The sequence below is a fragment of the Mauremys mutica genome, chromosome 6 (assembly GCF_020497125.1).
Source record: "Mauremys mutica isolate MM-2020 ecotype Southern chromosome 6, ASM2049712v1, whole genome shotgun sequence".
In the NCBI taxonomy this organism is placed as follows: Eukaryota; Metazoa; Chordata; order Testudines; family Geoemydidae; genus Mauremys; species Mauremys mutica.
Window position 1 is genome coordinate 67,316,146 of NC_059077.1, and position 18,247 is coordinate 67,334,392.

Here is an 18,247-nt window from a genome sequence, read left to right on the forward strand (position 1 = left end):
TCATTTTCTGATCCTGCCCCATGGTGTCCTAAACTCTTGTTTGATTCTCTAGTGATGATTCGAGCATCTCTGATAATCCTGAATGTTTAAGTATAGAGGAGTATCAGCGAGGTAGCCATGTTAGTCTGGATCTGTAAAAGCAGCAAAGAGTCCTGTGGCACTTTATAGACTAACAGACGTGACACCCACAAAAGCTCATGCTGCAATACGTCTGTTAGTCTATAAGGTGCCACAGGACTCTTTGCTGCTTTTAAGTATAGAGAGGAAAGCCTGTTTTTTTCATTAAGGTCAAGCACACAATGAACAGGCAAGTTATTTACATTGAGCAGAATATAGACTGAATTTCTGAAATAGCTTGACTACCAGTCCTGACCAGCCCAAGCATTCTTAGCATAGCTATTGAGTGGATTTTAGTATTGTTTGGCAGATTATGTATATGTAGAGTTGAAAAGTGTCACTATTGTACATTAATCAGAGGAGGAGGATACCATACAGTAATCCAGGGGTCAGCAACCTTTCAGAAGTGGTGTTCCGAGTCTTCATTTATTCACTCTAATTTAAGGTTTTGTGTGCCAGTAATACATTTGAACGTTTTTAGAAGGTCTCTTTCTGTAAGTCTATAATATATAACTAAACTATTGTTGTATGTAAAGTAAATAAGGTTTTTAAAATGATTAAGAAACTTCATTTAAAATTAAATTAAAATGCGGAGCCCCCTTGACGGTGGCCAGGACCCGGGCAGTGTGAGTGCCACTGAAAATAAGCTTGTGTGCCGCCTTTGGCATATGTGCCATAGGTTGCCTACCCGTGCAGTAATCTATCAGATTGCATTATATTTCTTCAAATTCTCACAAGAACCGAAGCACATGGAAATGTTTATGTGGAAGGGAGGTGATTTCCTTTCACTGTATGAGCTATCCAGGAAACAGATGTAGGAAGGAATTAGGGTTGAGAGACTTAAGGAGATGTGTGTCCTTGATTTACAAAAGAAAGCCAGGCAGCTTGATTTATGGAAAATCACACATATTATATTTTAGACCATTCTTTTTGCATTGGGAAGATAGTTTGATGCTTGTCAGTGTTTAAGCAATGGAAACTTCATTCTAAGAGTGAACACTTACTGGCACCACTTTCAGCTACCATGGAATACATTTACTCTGGTGAAGTTATATCCCCAAGTTGATTTTTAGTTGGCATTACACAGGTGTTACCATCAAATTAGTCAGTGATTTTCTTCTCATGTGGTGCAAATAATATACGCAACATGCAAACACAAAATTTACGCTAAAATTAAGTTTTACTTGATTTTAAATAAACCTGGACAAAAGTTTTGACACTGCCACCTATCAACTCAATTTAAAATAAAGCACATGCTGTTTCATGGATAATTTTTAACTTTGTGTGCGTACAGTATATACTTCACAGCCTGATCTGAGATCTTGTATGTATTTTAAAACAGCTATCTTTATAATTAGCTTTATAGTAAAAGTTATCCTGAAATCATGAGGGAGTTAAAATTCACTGCATCTTGATTTGCATCTGAGTGCAACTGTACAAAGATGGTTGGCTTGTTTGGATATTGAACAGAAAAAATGATATAATGTTTTTGGGGCTGAGAGCCCAACAATACAAAGAGATTAGCCTAAATAAGAGTTGCAGATTAAGAATCTGAATAAGAGCTACATGGATATACAGAGGGGCACACTAACAGTAGTTCTCAGTGACAACACTAGCTACTGAGTTAAACCAACATAGGAAATGCAGCAGAAGTCTCCTTAGGGTGGAGAGCGCTATTTAGTGATCAGAACATATGACTTGTCACATAGCATACTCTGAAGAAGCAAGGTCAGTGTTAAAGTGATGGGAAAACATGAGCGATAGATGGTGTATAGGTGGTACAATACCTAGCCCTTATATAGTGCTTTTCATCTGTAGGTCTCAAAGCACCTTACATGGGAGGAACATTATCCCCATCTTACAGATGGGGAAATTGAGGCACAGAGTTGAAATGATTTGCCCAAGGTCACCCAGTAGGCCAGTGGCTGAGCCGGGAGTAGAACCCAGGTCTTGAGTCCCAGCCAAGTGCTCCATTAACTAGGCCTACATATAGTATACATAGGCTTGGAAAGATTAGATTTTTATAGGGAAATGTCAGTAAATGTCAATTTCACTACACACACACACAAACCGACAAAAAATATTTCCATCAATAATAATCAAAATGTACAGCTAGGCAAAGCAAGAAAAATGCTTCTGAAAACTTACTAGAGTTTGATTTTAGGGTATTTACTTTGTATATTTTGACATGTGAAACTGACAATTTGTTTTATTGGTTTATAAAATAACTAACTTTTTGAATCTCAATGTCTGCTGTCATTAAATATTCTCACCATCCCCATAATTTTCCATAACTGTGAAAATTTAAAATACAAATAGGGAAAATGCATAAAATAATATTATCTGTTAAAGTTATAAAAAAATAAAATCAAATTCTGCCAAGCTTAAATATACAGCAGCAACAAAGTAAGTGGTTCTGGTGATTCGCACCTTTGAAAGGTCCTGTTTGTTAAACGATGTTATATAACTAAATTGGCATTTTCTTCAAACTATCTGATGTAAAGCAACTTAAATCCAAGTGACCACAGTTACTCATTAGTATGGAGAATTTTTACCTTATGTTATATAATAAGAGGATACAGTGCTACTACTATGGTCTCTGCTTGCTTCTGGCAGTCAGAACAAGTGTTTGATTTTTCAGTTTATATATTTGAATAAATGAATTATTTTCAGTGTAACCATCATTTGTATATAATTCTTATTTTTTCCCCAATATGTAGACAAAATTGCACCGTGTCTAATCATGCTAACTCTAGGAAAAAGTAGTATTTGTCATTAAGAACTGAACCTTCTAATTGGAAATAAGATCAGTAGTTTAAATCCAGGACCTTTACCTTAGCTTTCTCTCTTATTCTATTAACTAAGCTGTTTCAATGTGGAATTAGTTTTTCAATGTGTGAATGAGAAAAGAGGTTTGAGAATAGGAGGTTAAGTATATTAGTCCTTGAGGAATGGATGGTTTCCTCTTTATCCAAAGGGGAAAAGACTGCCAGCACATAAAGTTAGCTAGATTTTAAAGGATTATTTAAAATAAGCTATGACTAAGATGGCAGCTAATGAGAAGTAAACAAGGTACACAGTAAAACCTGCTAAGTACATTAGAAGTACAGTTGAAACAATTTTCAGTCAAAGATGAGGTACATAATAATATGCACACCTTACAAATGAGAATACAGCTACCAAGAAGCATAAATGAAAAAATGGTGAAGACAGAAAGCCTAGCATTTCTGACACATCGTGGAATAAATGAAATACCACGATTTCTTGCTGTGAGTGCTTAGAAACTACAAAACACATAAACTACACTAGACAGGAAAGAGAAATTAGGTCAAATGTGTAGGAATAGCTTTGTACATACAGAATGCCATAGACTGAAGAGTGCCAGGATGTGATATCTGTGCATATACAAAATTCAGGTCATAAAAGTACAAGTACTGTATAGTAATAGGGATGTTTTACCAGATTATATCTCAGTAAAGAAGTCAGAATGCTGAGAAACGTCAGGGAAGTAACAAAATACCAGTAATAATGGGCAATGAATAAACATCACTGTAAACACATCGTGGAGAATTGCTCCTCGGAACAGCTTATTCTAGAACAAACAAGAGGCGAGGTTTATCTTGATTTACAGTACATTCCTGAATCAATTCCTGTGTGTTACTCAGGATTAAGTATGGTTAGTCATAATTTTGATATCCTTAGGAGCATTCCAAGAGGTGGTACTATGACACAAAACTTCAGTAAGGGTTTTTTTTTTGGTAATGTACTTCTTTAGATTCATCAGAATAGTAGTATGCTGACAGTGGTATTGGGTCCTGTAGGCCATCAGAGTGTAAAAGAGAACAATGACTGTCTCTGTCTGTATTGCCAAAGAAGCAGATTGCAACAGTGAGAAATCTTGTTAAACAGCCTTTAAAAACAGTTTGACCACGCACCGTAAACAAAGCTGAGCCACGTTTAAAAATGTTTTAGCCCAATTCTGTGTGAGTGCCAATCTAAATGAGGTTCAAAAAGCATAAGGAAACTGCAGGGAAACTAAATAGTGCTTTTATATTAGTCTTCACCACAAGGGAAGAGAGAATATCTAGAGCCCTGGGATGATATTATTTTATAACTTTGCAGGGTTTGGGGGGAATTTCATTTTACTGTGGGAGGCCTGGAAACGGGGGGTGGGGATTGCAGAGTGAGCCTGCCCTGCATGCAGCTAGCGGCTCCTTTCCTGCTGGGGTGGGCCCAACTCTCTGCTCTGGGCATTGTGCCCTGGCACTTAGGGTCACATCACTGCTTAGGTTTGGCCTGGCTGCCCCTCTGATGGTGCAGGGGAGAGGGCAGCCACTGAGCCAAACAGCAGTGAGTCAAACCGCAGGTCACAACGCCTGGTGTGAGAGGGCTGGGTTCAGTCCCACAGGACAGTTACCACCGCTGCAGGATTTTCCATTTTTATTTTACAGGCTGTTTTTTGTTTGTTTGTTTGTTTTGTTATTTTGCACTTGCAAAAAAATACTGGACACTGGTAATATTTATCCCAAGATTACTGTACACGGGTAGTGAAGGTGAAGCAATGTCAAAAATAGAAATACTGGGGAAAAAATTAATAGCAGATTTGACTGAAATTCTATGGAGGTAGGGATTGCGTGATAGTATAGTACCTACCACAGAGTGGGTCTGATCCTCATTAGGATTGACACAATACAAACAATACTGAACTGGATGGCATTCATCATTCTAAAGGAACTAAGAATGAAGAATCTACAAATATTAAAATCTGGTCAGAAAAGAGGATCTTTTCCTCCCTTCTCCCCTGGCCCCTGAAAGTTTCCACTTTTGGCCAAAATATTTTGCTGAAAGATTATAACATTTCTAATTCAAACTGATGCCACAATGCATTGCACCAGGAATTGTAGTTTAGGTGCCTTGTACTCCCATTGTCCTCTGGGGCAGGCTTTCTGGCTGGACTATAGTTCCCATGATGCACCACTCACTCTCCTCTTGGTGAATAGAGAGGACATACTATGGGAGTCTGTGTACCTCGAAAGCTCGTCTCTTTCACCAACAGAAGTTAGTCCAGTAAAAGATATTACCTCATCCACCTTGTCTCTTGACAAATTAGTTAGTCTTTCCCAAGTCTTCTGATGAAGTCCCTCTCAAGAGGTGCTTGAGGAAACTTGGTACGTGCAGGATAAGAGGTAAAGGCCTGTTATAGATTAAAAACTGATTTAAACAATAGCATAGAAAAGTAGGGCTAAATAGCCACTTATCGGTATGGAAGAGTAGACTGAGCAAACAGTAGTAGAACAAGTAGTGTATAATGTGGTTAGTCAACCTCTGCCAGACTGTTAGTGGGCTAGAAAATATATACTCAGTACAAAATTACTTATAGGCCTGAGAAGGATTTTGCTTGACTCCATAACAGCCTAGCTGACACAGGAAACTGGTTAGCACAATAGTAGATGAAATTCAATGTTGACAAGTGCAAGGTAAAGCACATTCAAAGAAGCAATGATGGGTTCTAAATTAGACATAACCTCTCAGCAGAAGATCCAGGCATCAGTGTGAACAGCTCATTGAAGATAATATGCTTAACATGCAACAGCAGTCAAAAAAGCAAGTAAGATGTTACACTGTTTTACAAAGCGAATATAGAGTAAAAGATGCCACTAGATAATTCAGTGATATTGTCTTCACTTTGCATATTGCATTCAGTTTTGGTCATCTTATCTCAGAAATGAGTGAGCAGAAGAAACAGTCCAGAGAAGGGCATTACAAATTATTAGAATTATTGGGGGATTTCATATGAGGAGAGCTTAAAAAGACTAGCTTAATGAAGCCTGCATCAAAGAACCAACTGTTAGCCAACCCCATCTTAGGTAGCCACTTTGAAGTGTTTCCAAGGTTTATAGTACAATTTTGTCCAGCCAGCATTTAGAGTCTGTGTGTACTAGGCAGTCTTATTATGCAATTAAGAGATGTGGTAGGGGATATAAAATAGTAGTACAGAGAAGTCTAATCAAGTACTGTCACAATACAATAAGAGGATATTTAAAATTAAAAGGCAATGCATTTAAAATTGGTGAAAGGAAATCCATTTTTACATGACACTCAATGCCACAAGATACAATTGTGGCAATTATCTAAACATGGATTCAACATTTGTATGAACAAGAACAGTGTCTGCAGTTGCATTAGGCTAAAATAAACATAAGAGCTATTATGCTTCAGAGTATAAGCTGATCATCATATGGAGTCAGGAAGACATTTCCTCACTATTATATAGTATTGCACAATTGGCCAAGTGTATGGTGAGGGTTTTACCGCTTCCTCCGAAGCATCCCGTCTTGGCCTCTTGGAAACAGGCATCTGAATGAATTAGACCAAGGTCTGATCTGTCATGACAGTTCCTCTGTTCCTCTTTTGAAAATACAGTATCTGGCAATTGCTGAATTGTAGTAAGACTTTCCCTTCCAACTGTCTAACCAGTCAACTTCTTTGCAATCACGTAAGCAACTGTAACCAGTGATGAAAACAGTGATTGCTCTTCAGAACAAGCAGGTTGGAGTTTTAAATTTAAGGAAATTACCACCACTCCAGTTTACATATTTCTTCTTTTCTTATGCCAAAGAAACATTTTCCAGCTAAAGAGTATCTGAACTGTTGTGTAATTCCCAATTTCAAAGGAACAGAATCCATTCACCGTCCTCCGTTATAGCAATCAAGTCTCTATCTTGAGGCGTGATGCATGTACAGTTTTTATTGTCTTTGCACTGTGTTTTCCATCCAGGCTGGATATCTGAGATTTTTCTTCTATCAGGCTATCTTTGGACCCATTTCGCCTCTGAAGAGAACAAAGACAAATTAAAAATACACTGTTGACAATATAATGAAAAATTAAAATATTACTTCCTTCATCTCTTCCTTTGCTACAATCCTGCACTGGGATCTGCTACCCTAGAGCCCCTCAGAGTCCTGTTGGAGTCAGTGGAACTCCTTAAGAGCACAGGGACCAAGCGCTGGATCCTTATGCAGGACTGGGGCTTAAATATTAAAAATAGACCTTGTTGAATTATTTATAGTGTCCCTTTCAAAAATGCTATCATATTTCTTTGTACAGTGACTCCAAGAAAACAGAGTGAACTGTTACAATAGTGGCAATAATCAGATATAAATGATCCATCAACATTTAGCAGAATGGGATGGGTATTTGCTTACTTTGCAGGTGAAATGTAGGCTAAGGATGTGACAACTCTGATTCACTTACCTATACCAGCATTGTGGGAGAATATTTGCATCTGATCACATACCAAAACTAATTTCCTTTTCTCTCCATTGGCCCAGGCCAGGGTACTTCTGCCACCCCTCCCTGTTGCAGACACCCATTACATGCTTGTTCCTGCTAGCCTGACCCCTTCCCTCGCCCCTATCTGTTGTTCCTTGCCATTGTTTGGATTCATATTCTATAGCCAGCAAATACCAAGACTAAATTATTTGGTATTTGACCAATTATTAAAAACATGCATTCATTAGGCATTAATGACCTGACAGTGCTTGTTTAGCTGATGTGGGATACCCCAATGCTGCTAACTCCTTCCAGGACAACAGATTCAAACCAAACAGAAGGTAAACAAGACCACATACTGAATTCCTGAGTATGCAAAAAATAAATCAGTGAAATTCTCATTATTCCTTAAGGACTCAGTCATGCCAGGTTAATATTTACCCTGTGAAGAATTCATACTTATTAGTGAACTGTTCTTAATTCTTATTAAAAAAAAATCAATCTTTTAAACGTTGTTTAGCCAGACTGAGATGTCAAAAAAAACCCAAAAAAACCACAAACCCCACTGTGATGCTAGCAAGCCAGGTGCCAGCTCATGCCAAGGTCCCCATGTCTCAACTGAACAGACACATAGCTGGAATCTGTTTGGCTTTTAGTGTTTGGATCTGTGAATGCTTGTAAATTGCTGCATGCATTAATCTCACTTGTAATATCTGTATTCCATATTATAATACTGGAGTGGATGTAGTGTGAGCCTCTGTGATCGTATGAATTGCCATACAGAAGAGAGACATTAATTAGTGTGAAGAGCTGCTCTTCTCATTTAGCATGACTTTCAGAATCTTGGGAGGAAAGTCTGAGTATTGCATTTCAACGTGCTCTGACTTAGCTTCCTAATAATTTCATTTCCATAACTGACTCCATCCATTTGATGGTGAAGATAATTTATTTTTCTTGCTAAAAATGTCTAAGTTCTAAAAAGTTAAAAGTAAAAAACACTGTTACTGTTCACTGAACATGCTGGGCCAGAGACGCCTTCCTCACTTCTACCATCAGCAACAAAAGCACCATAAGACACACAAAACTGAAACAAAGTCCGGTAAGAAATGGTTTGCCAGGGAAGCAAAAGGCTTAGTAATCCACTAAATAATCAAGCCGACTACACCTGCATGAGTGCACCCCATTTTCCAGTATATGCTATCAGAGTAGCAGAGCTCTCCTTTGATTCCTAGGAATCCTGTAGCATTGCTGAAAAAAACTCCCAACAAACTGACAGTTGGTACAGACAGTGACTGTTAGTGGCAATCACAGAGGAAGTGGCTCCTACTTTTCTAAGGACCCGGATGTAGGTAGAAACCCACCTGATATTTTTCCCTTGTCCACATTAATTAATGATGTACTTTGGTATTCCTTTAACATTAGATTTTCATAAATAAAAATCTAGATGCTTTTTTGGACATCGGCTGCCACTCTGAAAGGAAACTGGGATAACATGACACATAAAAGAACCTTCCACTTCTTCAGCAAGATCTCAGATCTCAGAATGCTTTACAAAAAAAATCATGAAATAAACCTCAACACATCCGGTAAAGAAGGTAATTAGCCCCATTTTAGATGGGGAAACAGGCTAAAAGTTATGCTCCATGTCACATAACAAGTCTTTGGCAGAGAAAAGAAACCACAACTGGTTTTACTCTGGCATTTTAACCATTAGGCCACACTTCCTCTCATAGTGATCACACTGTTCAGAGTAACACTGATACAACCAACACCATCAAAGCAAACTGTACTTTGCAGTGAGACACTTAGTGAAATGACTTTTAGAAGTACCAGCATTTTGAAATTGAAATCAAGAAGAAAAACAACACTGATCTGGTAGGACAGACTGTGCCTCAGTCTCACCTGTTACCATATAAACTGTCATCTTTGGGGTCCTGAGGGTGCCCTCATCACCGAACTGGGTTGGGGCACATTGGCAGGGAAGCTTTAGTACTTTTGTGTGCAGCTTGGGAGAGGACCACAATCATCACTGCCCCAAGTCTGCCAATTCACTTTCACATGAGGGAAAACAGAAAGAAAGAAAACCCCACAAGTTCTTCCTGTGGTAAGAGTTTGTTTTGGACATTCAGGAAGTTAAAATAATTTTAACCTTTTAGAGTGTATTTAAGATGTTTACATCACAACCACCACATATAGACCTTCCTCTGAAAGCAACTACTGTCTCCATATAGAGGGTTTTGGCTCACAAGAAGAGCTGAGTGGCTAATAAAAGGTGCTGCAATTCTTCATTCTGGGAAGAGGGCAACTAGTGAGGTGAGGATGTGCCACCTTCTCAGGTATAATAGAGAGGGAAAACAATAGGAGCTAAGAATACTTACTGGCTAGAAGGGAGAGAGGTGTAGCAGAGTCAAAATAGCCACTTTAGGACTGCACCTGTTAATCTCTGCCAGATTTAAAGGGCTAGGTATCAGAAGAGCATGCTGGGAAAGGTTCCTTTTGAGCTATGATGTCCATTTAAAATCCTAGTGGAGAGAAGGCACTGTAGTTTTTACCTCGCTGTAGCTTAGGTAATCAAAGTCAACTTCAGATGGGTGGAATATAAGGTTGATCTTGACTAGCTACAGAGAGGTAAAAACCACAGTGCCTTCTCTCCATGAGGATTTCACATTGAGTTACCTACCTCAATGTAAGAAACACATCTTTTTTGTAGCCTACACAGGTGAACCAACACTAGTGAGTTCAGTGGAAATCCCAGGGAAAGAAGTTCCAATTTTCTAAGGACTAGGAATCTAGGTAGAATCCTGTGTGATATTTTCCCTTGTGTGCTTGAATTAAATATGACCTTTGGTTTTCTTTTAACATTATGTTTTTATAATAAAATTCTAGATTTTTTTGGGACATCACCTACTTCTTGTGCCTAAAGTTTACTGCCACTGTATCACAGCTGATATCTGTCCAGTCTCATTTTATGACAACCTGTCTTTATAACTACTACCACCTAGGTTTTTCCCTTCTGAGTCCACCAGACCTCTCAAATGCCTGTCAGCTGAAAGAGGATAGCTCTCTCTCAGCAGTTAGAAAATAAGAGTTACAAACCTGGGACAGCAGCAAGGCACTGTGGAGTGGAGAGAAAATGTTAGTTCAAAAGTTGATTATCTCAGTGGGTGCCTGGGCACATTTGCTTATTTATAGGAATTGCCCTAGTTGATCTACCTTGTATTGAGGGAGGAACAGGCTCCAAAAAGAGGAAATGTCTTCCAAATTACAGAAAGCAGGTAACTGCAGTATGGTACATTATGAAATTCAATGTATCTACATTATAAAAATGAAGTTTATCTTTAAGCAATTACTTCTACATAATGTAAAGCTTCCTGCCAAGTCTGTTTGCTCTACTACAAGTTGAAAGCAAAAGATCAAATGTTAGATGTATTTTCCCCATTAAATATTACTCATAGATAATTCCACCAGGAGAACACGCTAAGCTCATAGACTTTAAGGGCAGAAGGGACCGTCATGATCATCTAGTCTGACCTCCTGCACAATGCAGGCCACAGAATCTCACCCACCCACTCCTGTAATAGACCCATAACCTCTGGCTGAGTTACTGAAGTCCTCAAATCATGGTTTAAAGACTTCAAGTTACAGAGAATTCACCATTTACACTAGTTTAAACCTGCAAGTGATCTATTCCCTGTGCTGCAGAGGAAGGCAAAAATCAAACAAACCCCAGGGTCTCTGCGAATCTGCCCTGGGGAAAAATTCCTTCCCAACCCCAAATATGGCAATCAGTTAGACCCTGAGCATGCAGCAAGACCCACCAGCCAGACATTTGGTAAAGAAGCTGCACAATTACCAACCTGTTGTGAAGCTGGAATGCTGGGACCCTGAGCATCTGAGGAACGAGTCACAGGCAATGGAGGCACAAGGTCTGTTTTTGCACTGGGGAAAAAAATTGAGATTATACTAGTTTGATTACTATTGTGAAAGAAAAAAGAATTCACTGAACAAGCTTGCAGTTTGACAACCCACTTGCATTTTCCCCCATAGGGTAATAACAAAGCTGGTCCTTAACACTTTCATTTTAAGACAAACAATTACGGATCAAAAGGAGAAAACATGTTGCTTTTTCTCCTGTATTTTTTAAACATTAAGGGCAAATTCTGTGGTCTGCTAAAGGGCCATAGAAAGTCTCATTACCAGGTGAACTGGCATGGTGCTGTGCTACATGCAGGTCCTCACCAGAGAAAGGCCACACAAGCAGACTTCCTTTGCACGCTTCTGGGCTGTGCTCTGTAGTGGCTCCCTGCATGACAGGGAGGTGCGGGGAGGTGTACAGCTAGTAGATCTGTGGCTACACAGATGTGCTTTCGGAGACCCCTGATGAAGCAGGAGCATTACTGAGGCCTTGCACAGGGGAACTCTTCTCTTGTCCCTCACGCATCTTCACAACTGCCACTGAGGAGCTCGGTGTATTCATTTTGGTTTCTGCAGTAGATTGCCCTTCCTCCTGAACAGGTCACCATCAAGCAAAGCAAGCATCCAAGGTCCAGAGGCTATAAATGTTTTCTGCTTCACTTAACTCCTTAGCTCTTACAGGATTGCCTGAGCACTATGTCAACACAACAGTCACATATCTGCTACTACTAATTTATCTGTGAGCTCAGGGGAACATCTGCGTCATATTAAAACCATCACATTCCACATACTTCACTTCAGACAGAACAGATCTCTCGCCATCAGAACACTGGGACCGCCGGTACTGCCGGTAGCTTCGGGGGGAATGTGAATGTCTAATGCGGATTGGGTCACCTTGAGTCCTAAATGAGAAACAAAATTCATAGTAGCAAATTAATACATCTGAGACTTTGCGCCGGAAAAGGAAATTTAATTTTGAATTGTAAAATCCTCCCTTTTCCTATTAAGAATAACATACGGCTTCCTGTGCTTACTGAATTCAAAGGACTGGCCCTTTCCGAGACCGCTGATGAACCAGGAGCATTACTGAGGCCTTGCACAGGGGATAGGATTTGGCTCAGTGCTGTGTCTTTTTGGTGATAGCTACCCATATTAGTGCAAAATGTCACAGGAACACCAGATCTGCCAGCACCAAAAGGGTAAATATATTTTCCCATGATTTTTTCTGACTTCAGAAACGAACACAATTTTTCTGTGCAGGCCTATTCATTCACTGTGACGTAAAGATAGAAACAAAGTCCATTTAGGTGACCACAAAACTTCAGCCTGGGACTTGAGTGTGATGGAGTTTAGTTAATAAAGTCACTACTATAAAATAGGTAAGAAATCTGTCTACTGAAGTAACACAAAGGAACAAGTATAACAAACCAAATTGTTGTTTGCCATGTTCTTGATCCCAGGATAGGAGAGAGACCAGGTAGGTGAGGTAATATCTTTATTGGACCAACTCCTGCTGGTGGAAAAAAAAAAGCTTTTGAGCCTCATAGAGCTGACCTGAAGAAGAGCTCTGTGTCTCTCAAAAGCTCGTCTCTTCCACCAACAGTTGGTCCAATAAAAGGTATTACCTCACCCAGCCTGTCTAACTAGATTGCATTCCCTTAAAATGCAATTGGGAAAATCTTGCTTTTTAAGTCTCCAAGTGTATCTTGAAAATGTTTTGGGGAGGAGGGGGAGGGGGGCAGGAGAAGAAGAGAGAGGGAATTGCAGAACGGTCCTCTTACAGGCAGAATCGCTCCCAGCAGGTGTGGGTGCGGGTGGTCAGGGAAGCTCTGCATCACTTCTAGTATTGGCATGTGCCAATAAGGCACAATTGAGCTGCAAACTAGGAAATGGCCCTTAACACAGACCAGGTGGTCATCCTAAATTATTAACCTTTCTGCTCCAAGTGCTGAGGCATTTCTCCATGCCCACCCTCTTTTATTTAATTTCTAGGTGACCTAAAACACAGTCTATTCTGGTAACCTAGCAATGAAGTATGATTTAGGGGCCCTTTATAGGTGATGTTTACCAGTTTCAGACAATGCTATTTTATTTCCCTGAATCTTCCTGTTCTTGAGATCCTAGCCACAGCATGAGGGGATCCTCTGGACTGGCCCTTCCATTATGTGTTTGTACTTCAAACTTTACATTTAAAGTTGTACAGTTCATTCTAAATGATACTGTCATGTGTGTATGTTGGAGAATGACATTGTTGACTAAAAAAATGGAAACAAAAAAAAATCCATGCTGTGGAATTTTACCATCACCGTGTTTTTTGCTCAAGGGTGCAGCAGAAGCATATTGTAAAGCAAACTGGGATTTCACTCCTGTCAGAAGCAGTTGCCCACACCACTACACCGCCTCCCAGATGGCCAGTTGTCAGAGTGAAATGGATGTCCACTCTGAAGGGACCTGCTATGCATTGGCAGCTGCCCATGATAAGCAGGGGAAGAGGGGTCACATAGGTCAAGCAGTGACTTTAAAGAATCCAAATAGAAAGGTAAATTTAAAAAAAATTGAAAAGTTTTGAAAATAAATTTTGCCAAGGCCTTCGTGAGTGTAATGTGAAGAACAAATGCTGACAGATGGCAGAGTAGGAGAGGATGTTGAATTTGTTAGCATTTAGGTAAAGGGAAAGTACCTGGTTTAAAAATGATTCAAGTGTCTCTACCTTCCCTATTTGACCTACTCCATTCTGGATCAACATTTTCTAAGGAGTTCAAAAGATCAGAGGTTATTGGGAGGGCATTCTAGTGTCAGAGAAGCTATTCCACAGTGACAGCCTTGGCTGAAAGGGATATTAGGCTATTAAGCACACATACAGAAAAAAATCCATATTTCATAATGAATAAACTCACTCTATTTTGGTGTATGGAATCTCTTTCAGCTGCTCCTCCGACAGCCCAGATGGATCCACAAGTTCCTTCCTGGAAAGGATTATACAAGGAAGATGAAATTCCAGAAGCTACCAAATCCATAACAATGTATTCCTTCATTTTATTAGACCACAAAGATTTTCTGGAACCAGCTGTGTTCAGCATTAAAGCTATCTAGATGTCAACATAGGAAACCTATTTAGAAGTGTGCCTAAAATCTTGATCACTTCCCCTGTGTGTTGTATCCTATTTCCCCACTCTCTATCTGTTCTAGTCTTTTCAGACTCTATGATCTGTGGCACAGGCACCGTATCTTCATACATGCCCACAACGAGTAGAAGAGGGGCCCTGATCCTAACTGGTGATGTACTGAAAAATAAATAGTAAAAATAAGAGCATTTTGGAGTCTAGATAGGAACACACCTTAAATGTACTAGACAATAGACAGACATCATAGATGGACAGAAAGAAAAAAATTATAAAGTTTTCTAAAAGGCAGTGGGCTTGATTCTTCTCTGCCCTGAGCAGAGTGGATATAGCCATTACCAAATCAGAATGGTAGTGTTTTACATCCACACTGCATGACATAACTGACTAAATAAGGTGCAGAGCAGTAGTACATCTGACCTAATGGCTGTCCTTCCTAAATAGAGGCACCCTATACTGTACCTCCAAGTGTCACTAGTTCCAGCCATGTCCTGTCTTACTGTGTATTACATCCAAATGCTGAACATTCCTAAAGGCTAATTTCATTCTAGCAAAATGTTTTACCCACACATTGGTTTTATAATTTATATAAAGGAACAAAAAGTTTCAAAGTAACAATACTTACTGAATATGTTTCCATAACTCTTCCTTTGCTTGTACATCTGGGCTTCTCCTATAAACACCAAAACACACACAAAAGAGAGTCAGATCTATGAAAATGTCATATTACCTGATGTGTTGCAGCACAGTGATGACCTTTAATGGCACACATCAAGGACAGAAATCATGCCAAGTGTAATCTGACACTGACTTGAATGTTAAACTTTGTTATCTGCGGGAAAGAATTAAAATTCACTGAAACTGAAAAGTCATTTCTTGAATGAAAGGCTCTGAGTTGAATCACAATTTCTTTTCCTCTTGCCTTCAGCAAAAGTATGTATAAACCGTTCCAAGCAAAAGAGTTCTTCATTACAAGCTGAAGCAAGCTAGAGCCACCTCTGCCTCACCCTATCCCACATGAACTTGGCACAGCTGAGGACTGAGGCCTCTCAGGGTGTCTACACTGCATCTGGGAACAAGCCTCCCAGTCTTAGTAGTCAGTCGTGCTAGTAAGGCTCACACGAGTGCTCTACACTGTAAAGGGCTGTCCATAAATTACACAACGCATTAGGTGATGGGTGGGTTCTAAATTTTGCATGTTTGATTCCGTGTAACAGAGTATTACAAGGGAGTAGGTGGGTCTTGAAAATCAACAAATAATGCAGCAAAGAGTCCTGTGGCACCTTATAGACTAACAGACGTTTTGGAGCATGAGCTTTCGTGGGTGAATACCCACTTCGTCGGATGCATGTAATGGAAATTTCCAGGGGCAGGTATATATATGCAAGCAAAAAGCAGGCTGGAGATAACGAGGTTAGTTCAATCAGGGAGGATGAGGCCCTCTTCTAGCCACTGAGGTGTGAAAACCAAGGGAAGAGAAACTGGTTTTGTAGTTGGCTAGCCATTCACAGTCTTTGTTTAATCCTGAGCTGATGGTGTCAAATTTGCAGATGAACTGAAGCTCAGCAGTTTCTCTTTGAAGTCTGATCCTGAAGTTTTTTTGCTGCAGGATGGCCACCTTAAGATCTGCTATTGTGTGGCCAGGGAGGTTGAAGTGTTCTACAGGTTTTTGTATATTGCCATTCCTAATGTCTGATTTGTGTCCATTTATCCTTTTCCATAGAGACTGTCCAGTTTGGCCGATGTACATAGCAGAGGGGCATTGCTGGCATATGATGGCATATATTACATTGGTGGACGTGCAGGTGAATGAACTGATGATGGTGTGGCAGATCTGGTTAGGTTCTGTGATGGTGTCACTGGTGTAGATAAGTGGGCAGAGTTGGCATCGAGGTTTGTTGCATGGATTGGTTCCTGAGTTAGAGTTATTATGGTGCGGTGTGCAGTTACTGGTGAGAATATGCTTCAGGTTGGCAGGTTGTCTGTGGGCGAGGACTGGCCTGCCACCCAAGGCCTGTGAAAGTGTGGGATCATTGTCCAGGATGGGTTGTAGATCCCGGATGATGCGTTGGAGGGGTTTTAGCTGGGGACTGTATGTGATGGCCAGTGGAGTCCTGTTGGTTTCTTTCTTGGGTTTGTCTTGCAGTAGGAGGCTTCTGGGTACATGTCTAGCTCTGTTGATCTGTTTCCTTATTTCCTCACCCATTTGCAGAGGGTCTACACAAGCCCTCTTGCCACTTAAGGACAGTGTAGAGGCAGGAAGGAGAAGATAGCATGATCATGCAGGGGGATATAACGTATCCAGTCCTAGCAGTTTATGTGGATCCAACGATGAGACCCTTTGTGCAGTTTTGGTCACTATATCATCCTATAAACTGGAACAAACAGCCAGGGAGGAGATGCACTGGAGCCCCAGGTCCTCTCTGCAGTTTGGGAGCAGAATTACTACTGAGTTCACTGCACAAAGATTGTTTCCTCTGCTTTATGTGCTGCATGGTGAATTTAACCCAGTGTGATTTTGTCACATACAATGAAAAGATTTTAGTCAGTGCACTGCTCATGGCAAAACATATAGCCAAAAGGTAGGGAAATGTCCTTTACTTTTCAACTGAAGTGAAGCACATAGTAAAGTACGTCTGACATCTTTCTGTCAATTACAGAAAACATTGTCTGGTTACTCTGTAGCCCTGGCACTATATTTTTCTAATTTTTTTCCCTTATAATGTCCAGTAAGTTTGTATTTCATTCAAGGGATCAAGGGATAGTAGGGAAGCACTCTTATAGCTAATGTAACATTTGAAAATTCCCATTCATAGTCACCAAGGACTTTGCAGCCTAGTGGATAAAACATGTGCTTTACACAGCAGAGGGCGTGGACGAAGGTTGTAGTTTTAGTAACATTTCACATAACTCTTTTCATTGTGATTGTAGCTAACATTGGTAAAAATTAAAGCTTTAAAATCTATGCCTCTGAGTTCAGCCATAGAAAGATGTGATAATATAAATATAATATTGAAAAAGTCATATTGGCAAAGGCTCATCTATTTGAATGGTCAAGTTAAGTAAGAAGGACCTGGGATACAGAATAGCTCAAGAGACTTGGTAAATAAGCTACAAAGCATTTTTACTATGATGTCGGTTCAAATCCATTCAAAGGACCAAAGTGTGCTCAGCCCTGCAAGGATGCACAATGGAGAAGAGCGCCTGTCACAATTGTTGATTTTGCTCTCCCTGAGCACAAAGATTGCACAGTGCTAGTGTGCACAGTGGCACTAGCCTCTCCAAAGGGTAAGAGGCTATGACCTGGCCCCACTCCCCTGCACTGGCCAATCATATATTGCATCCTTAAAGGGTATTACAGTTCCTACACTCAGCACAGCTCTGGAAGGCACAATGCCTCTCGGAGCACCCTGTGGGGAGGTACTCCTACATGGGGCAGTGCCTTCAAGGTAGAAGCAACAAAGAGTCCTGTGACACCTTATAGACTAACAGATGTATTGGAGCATGAGCTTTTGTGGGTGAATACCCACTTCGTCAGACGTCAGTCTTATGCTCCAATATATCTGTTAGTCTATAAGGTGCCACAGGACTCTGTTGCTTTTTACAGATCCAGACTATCCCTCTGATACTTCAAGGTAGAAGTGAACAATTACCTTTGTTAAAATGAATTGGTAGTTTCGATCTAATAAGAGCGAACAATAAACCACCATCACAACTGGCACCCTTATAGGCAATCTCAGATCAATAGCTGACTTCAGTGGGAGCCGGAGCAGGTTCTAAGTGAGGAGCCTAGGATTGAATGGGCATGGAGAATGAACCA

At 40.2% G+C, this 18,247-nt stretch overlaps 1 protein-coding gene and 1 long non-coding RNA gene across 2 annotated transcripts in view; one reads left to right on the forward strand and one right to left on the reverse strand.

The window, feature by feature from the left end:
* Positions 1-2,265: 2,265 nt before the first annotated feature.
* The window catches only part of EPB41L4A (erythrocyte membrane protein band 4.1 like 4A), a 198,938-nt gene continuing 182,956 nt past the window's right edge, over positions 2,266-18,247 (reverse strand). Inside the window, exons 20-24 of the mRNA XM_045020531.1 lie at positions 15,053-15,100; positions 14,203-14,271; positions 12,097-12,207; positions 11,248-11,329; positions 2,266-6,949 (exon numbers count right to left, since the gene is read on the reverse strand). Coding sequence (XP_044876466.1) covers positions 6,827-6,949; positions 11,248-11,329; positions 12,097-12,207; positions 14,203-14,271; positions 15,053-15,100 — 433 coding nt within the window. The 3' untranslated portion in view covers positions 2,266-6,826. The remainder of the gene's footprint in view (positions 6,950-11,247; positions 11,330-12,096; positions 12,208-14,202; positions 14,272-15,052; positions 15,101-18,247) is intronic.
* On the forward strand, positions 8,662-15,801 carry LOC123372451. The gene is made up of 3 exons (XR_006580297.1): positions 8,662-8,735; positions 12,351-12,504; positions 14,232-15,801. It is a non-coding gene; the product is annotated as an uncharacterized LOC123372451 (long non-coding RNA).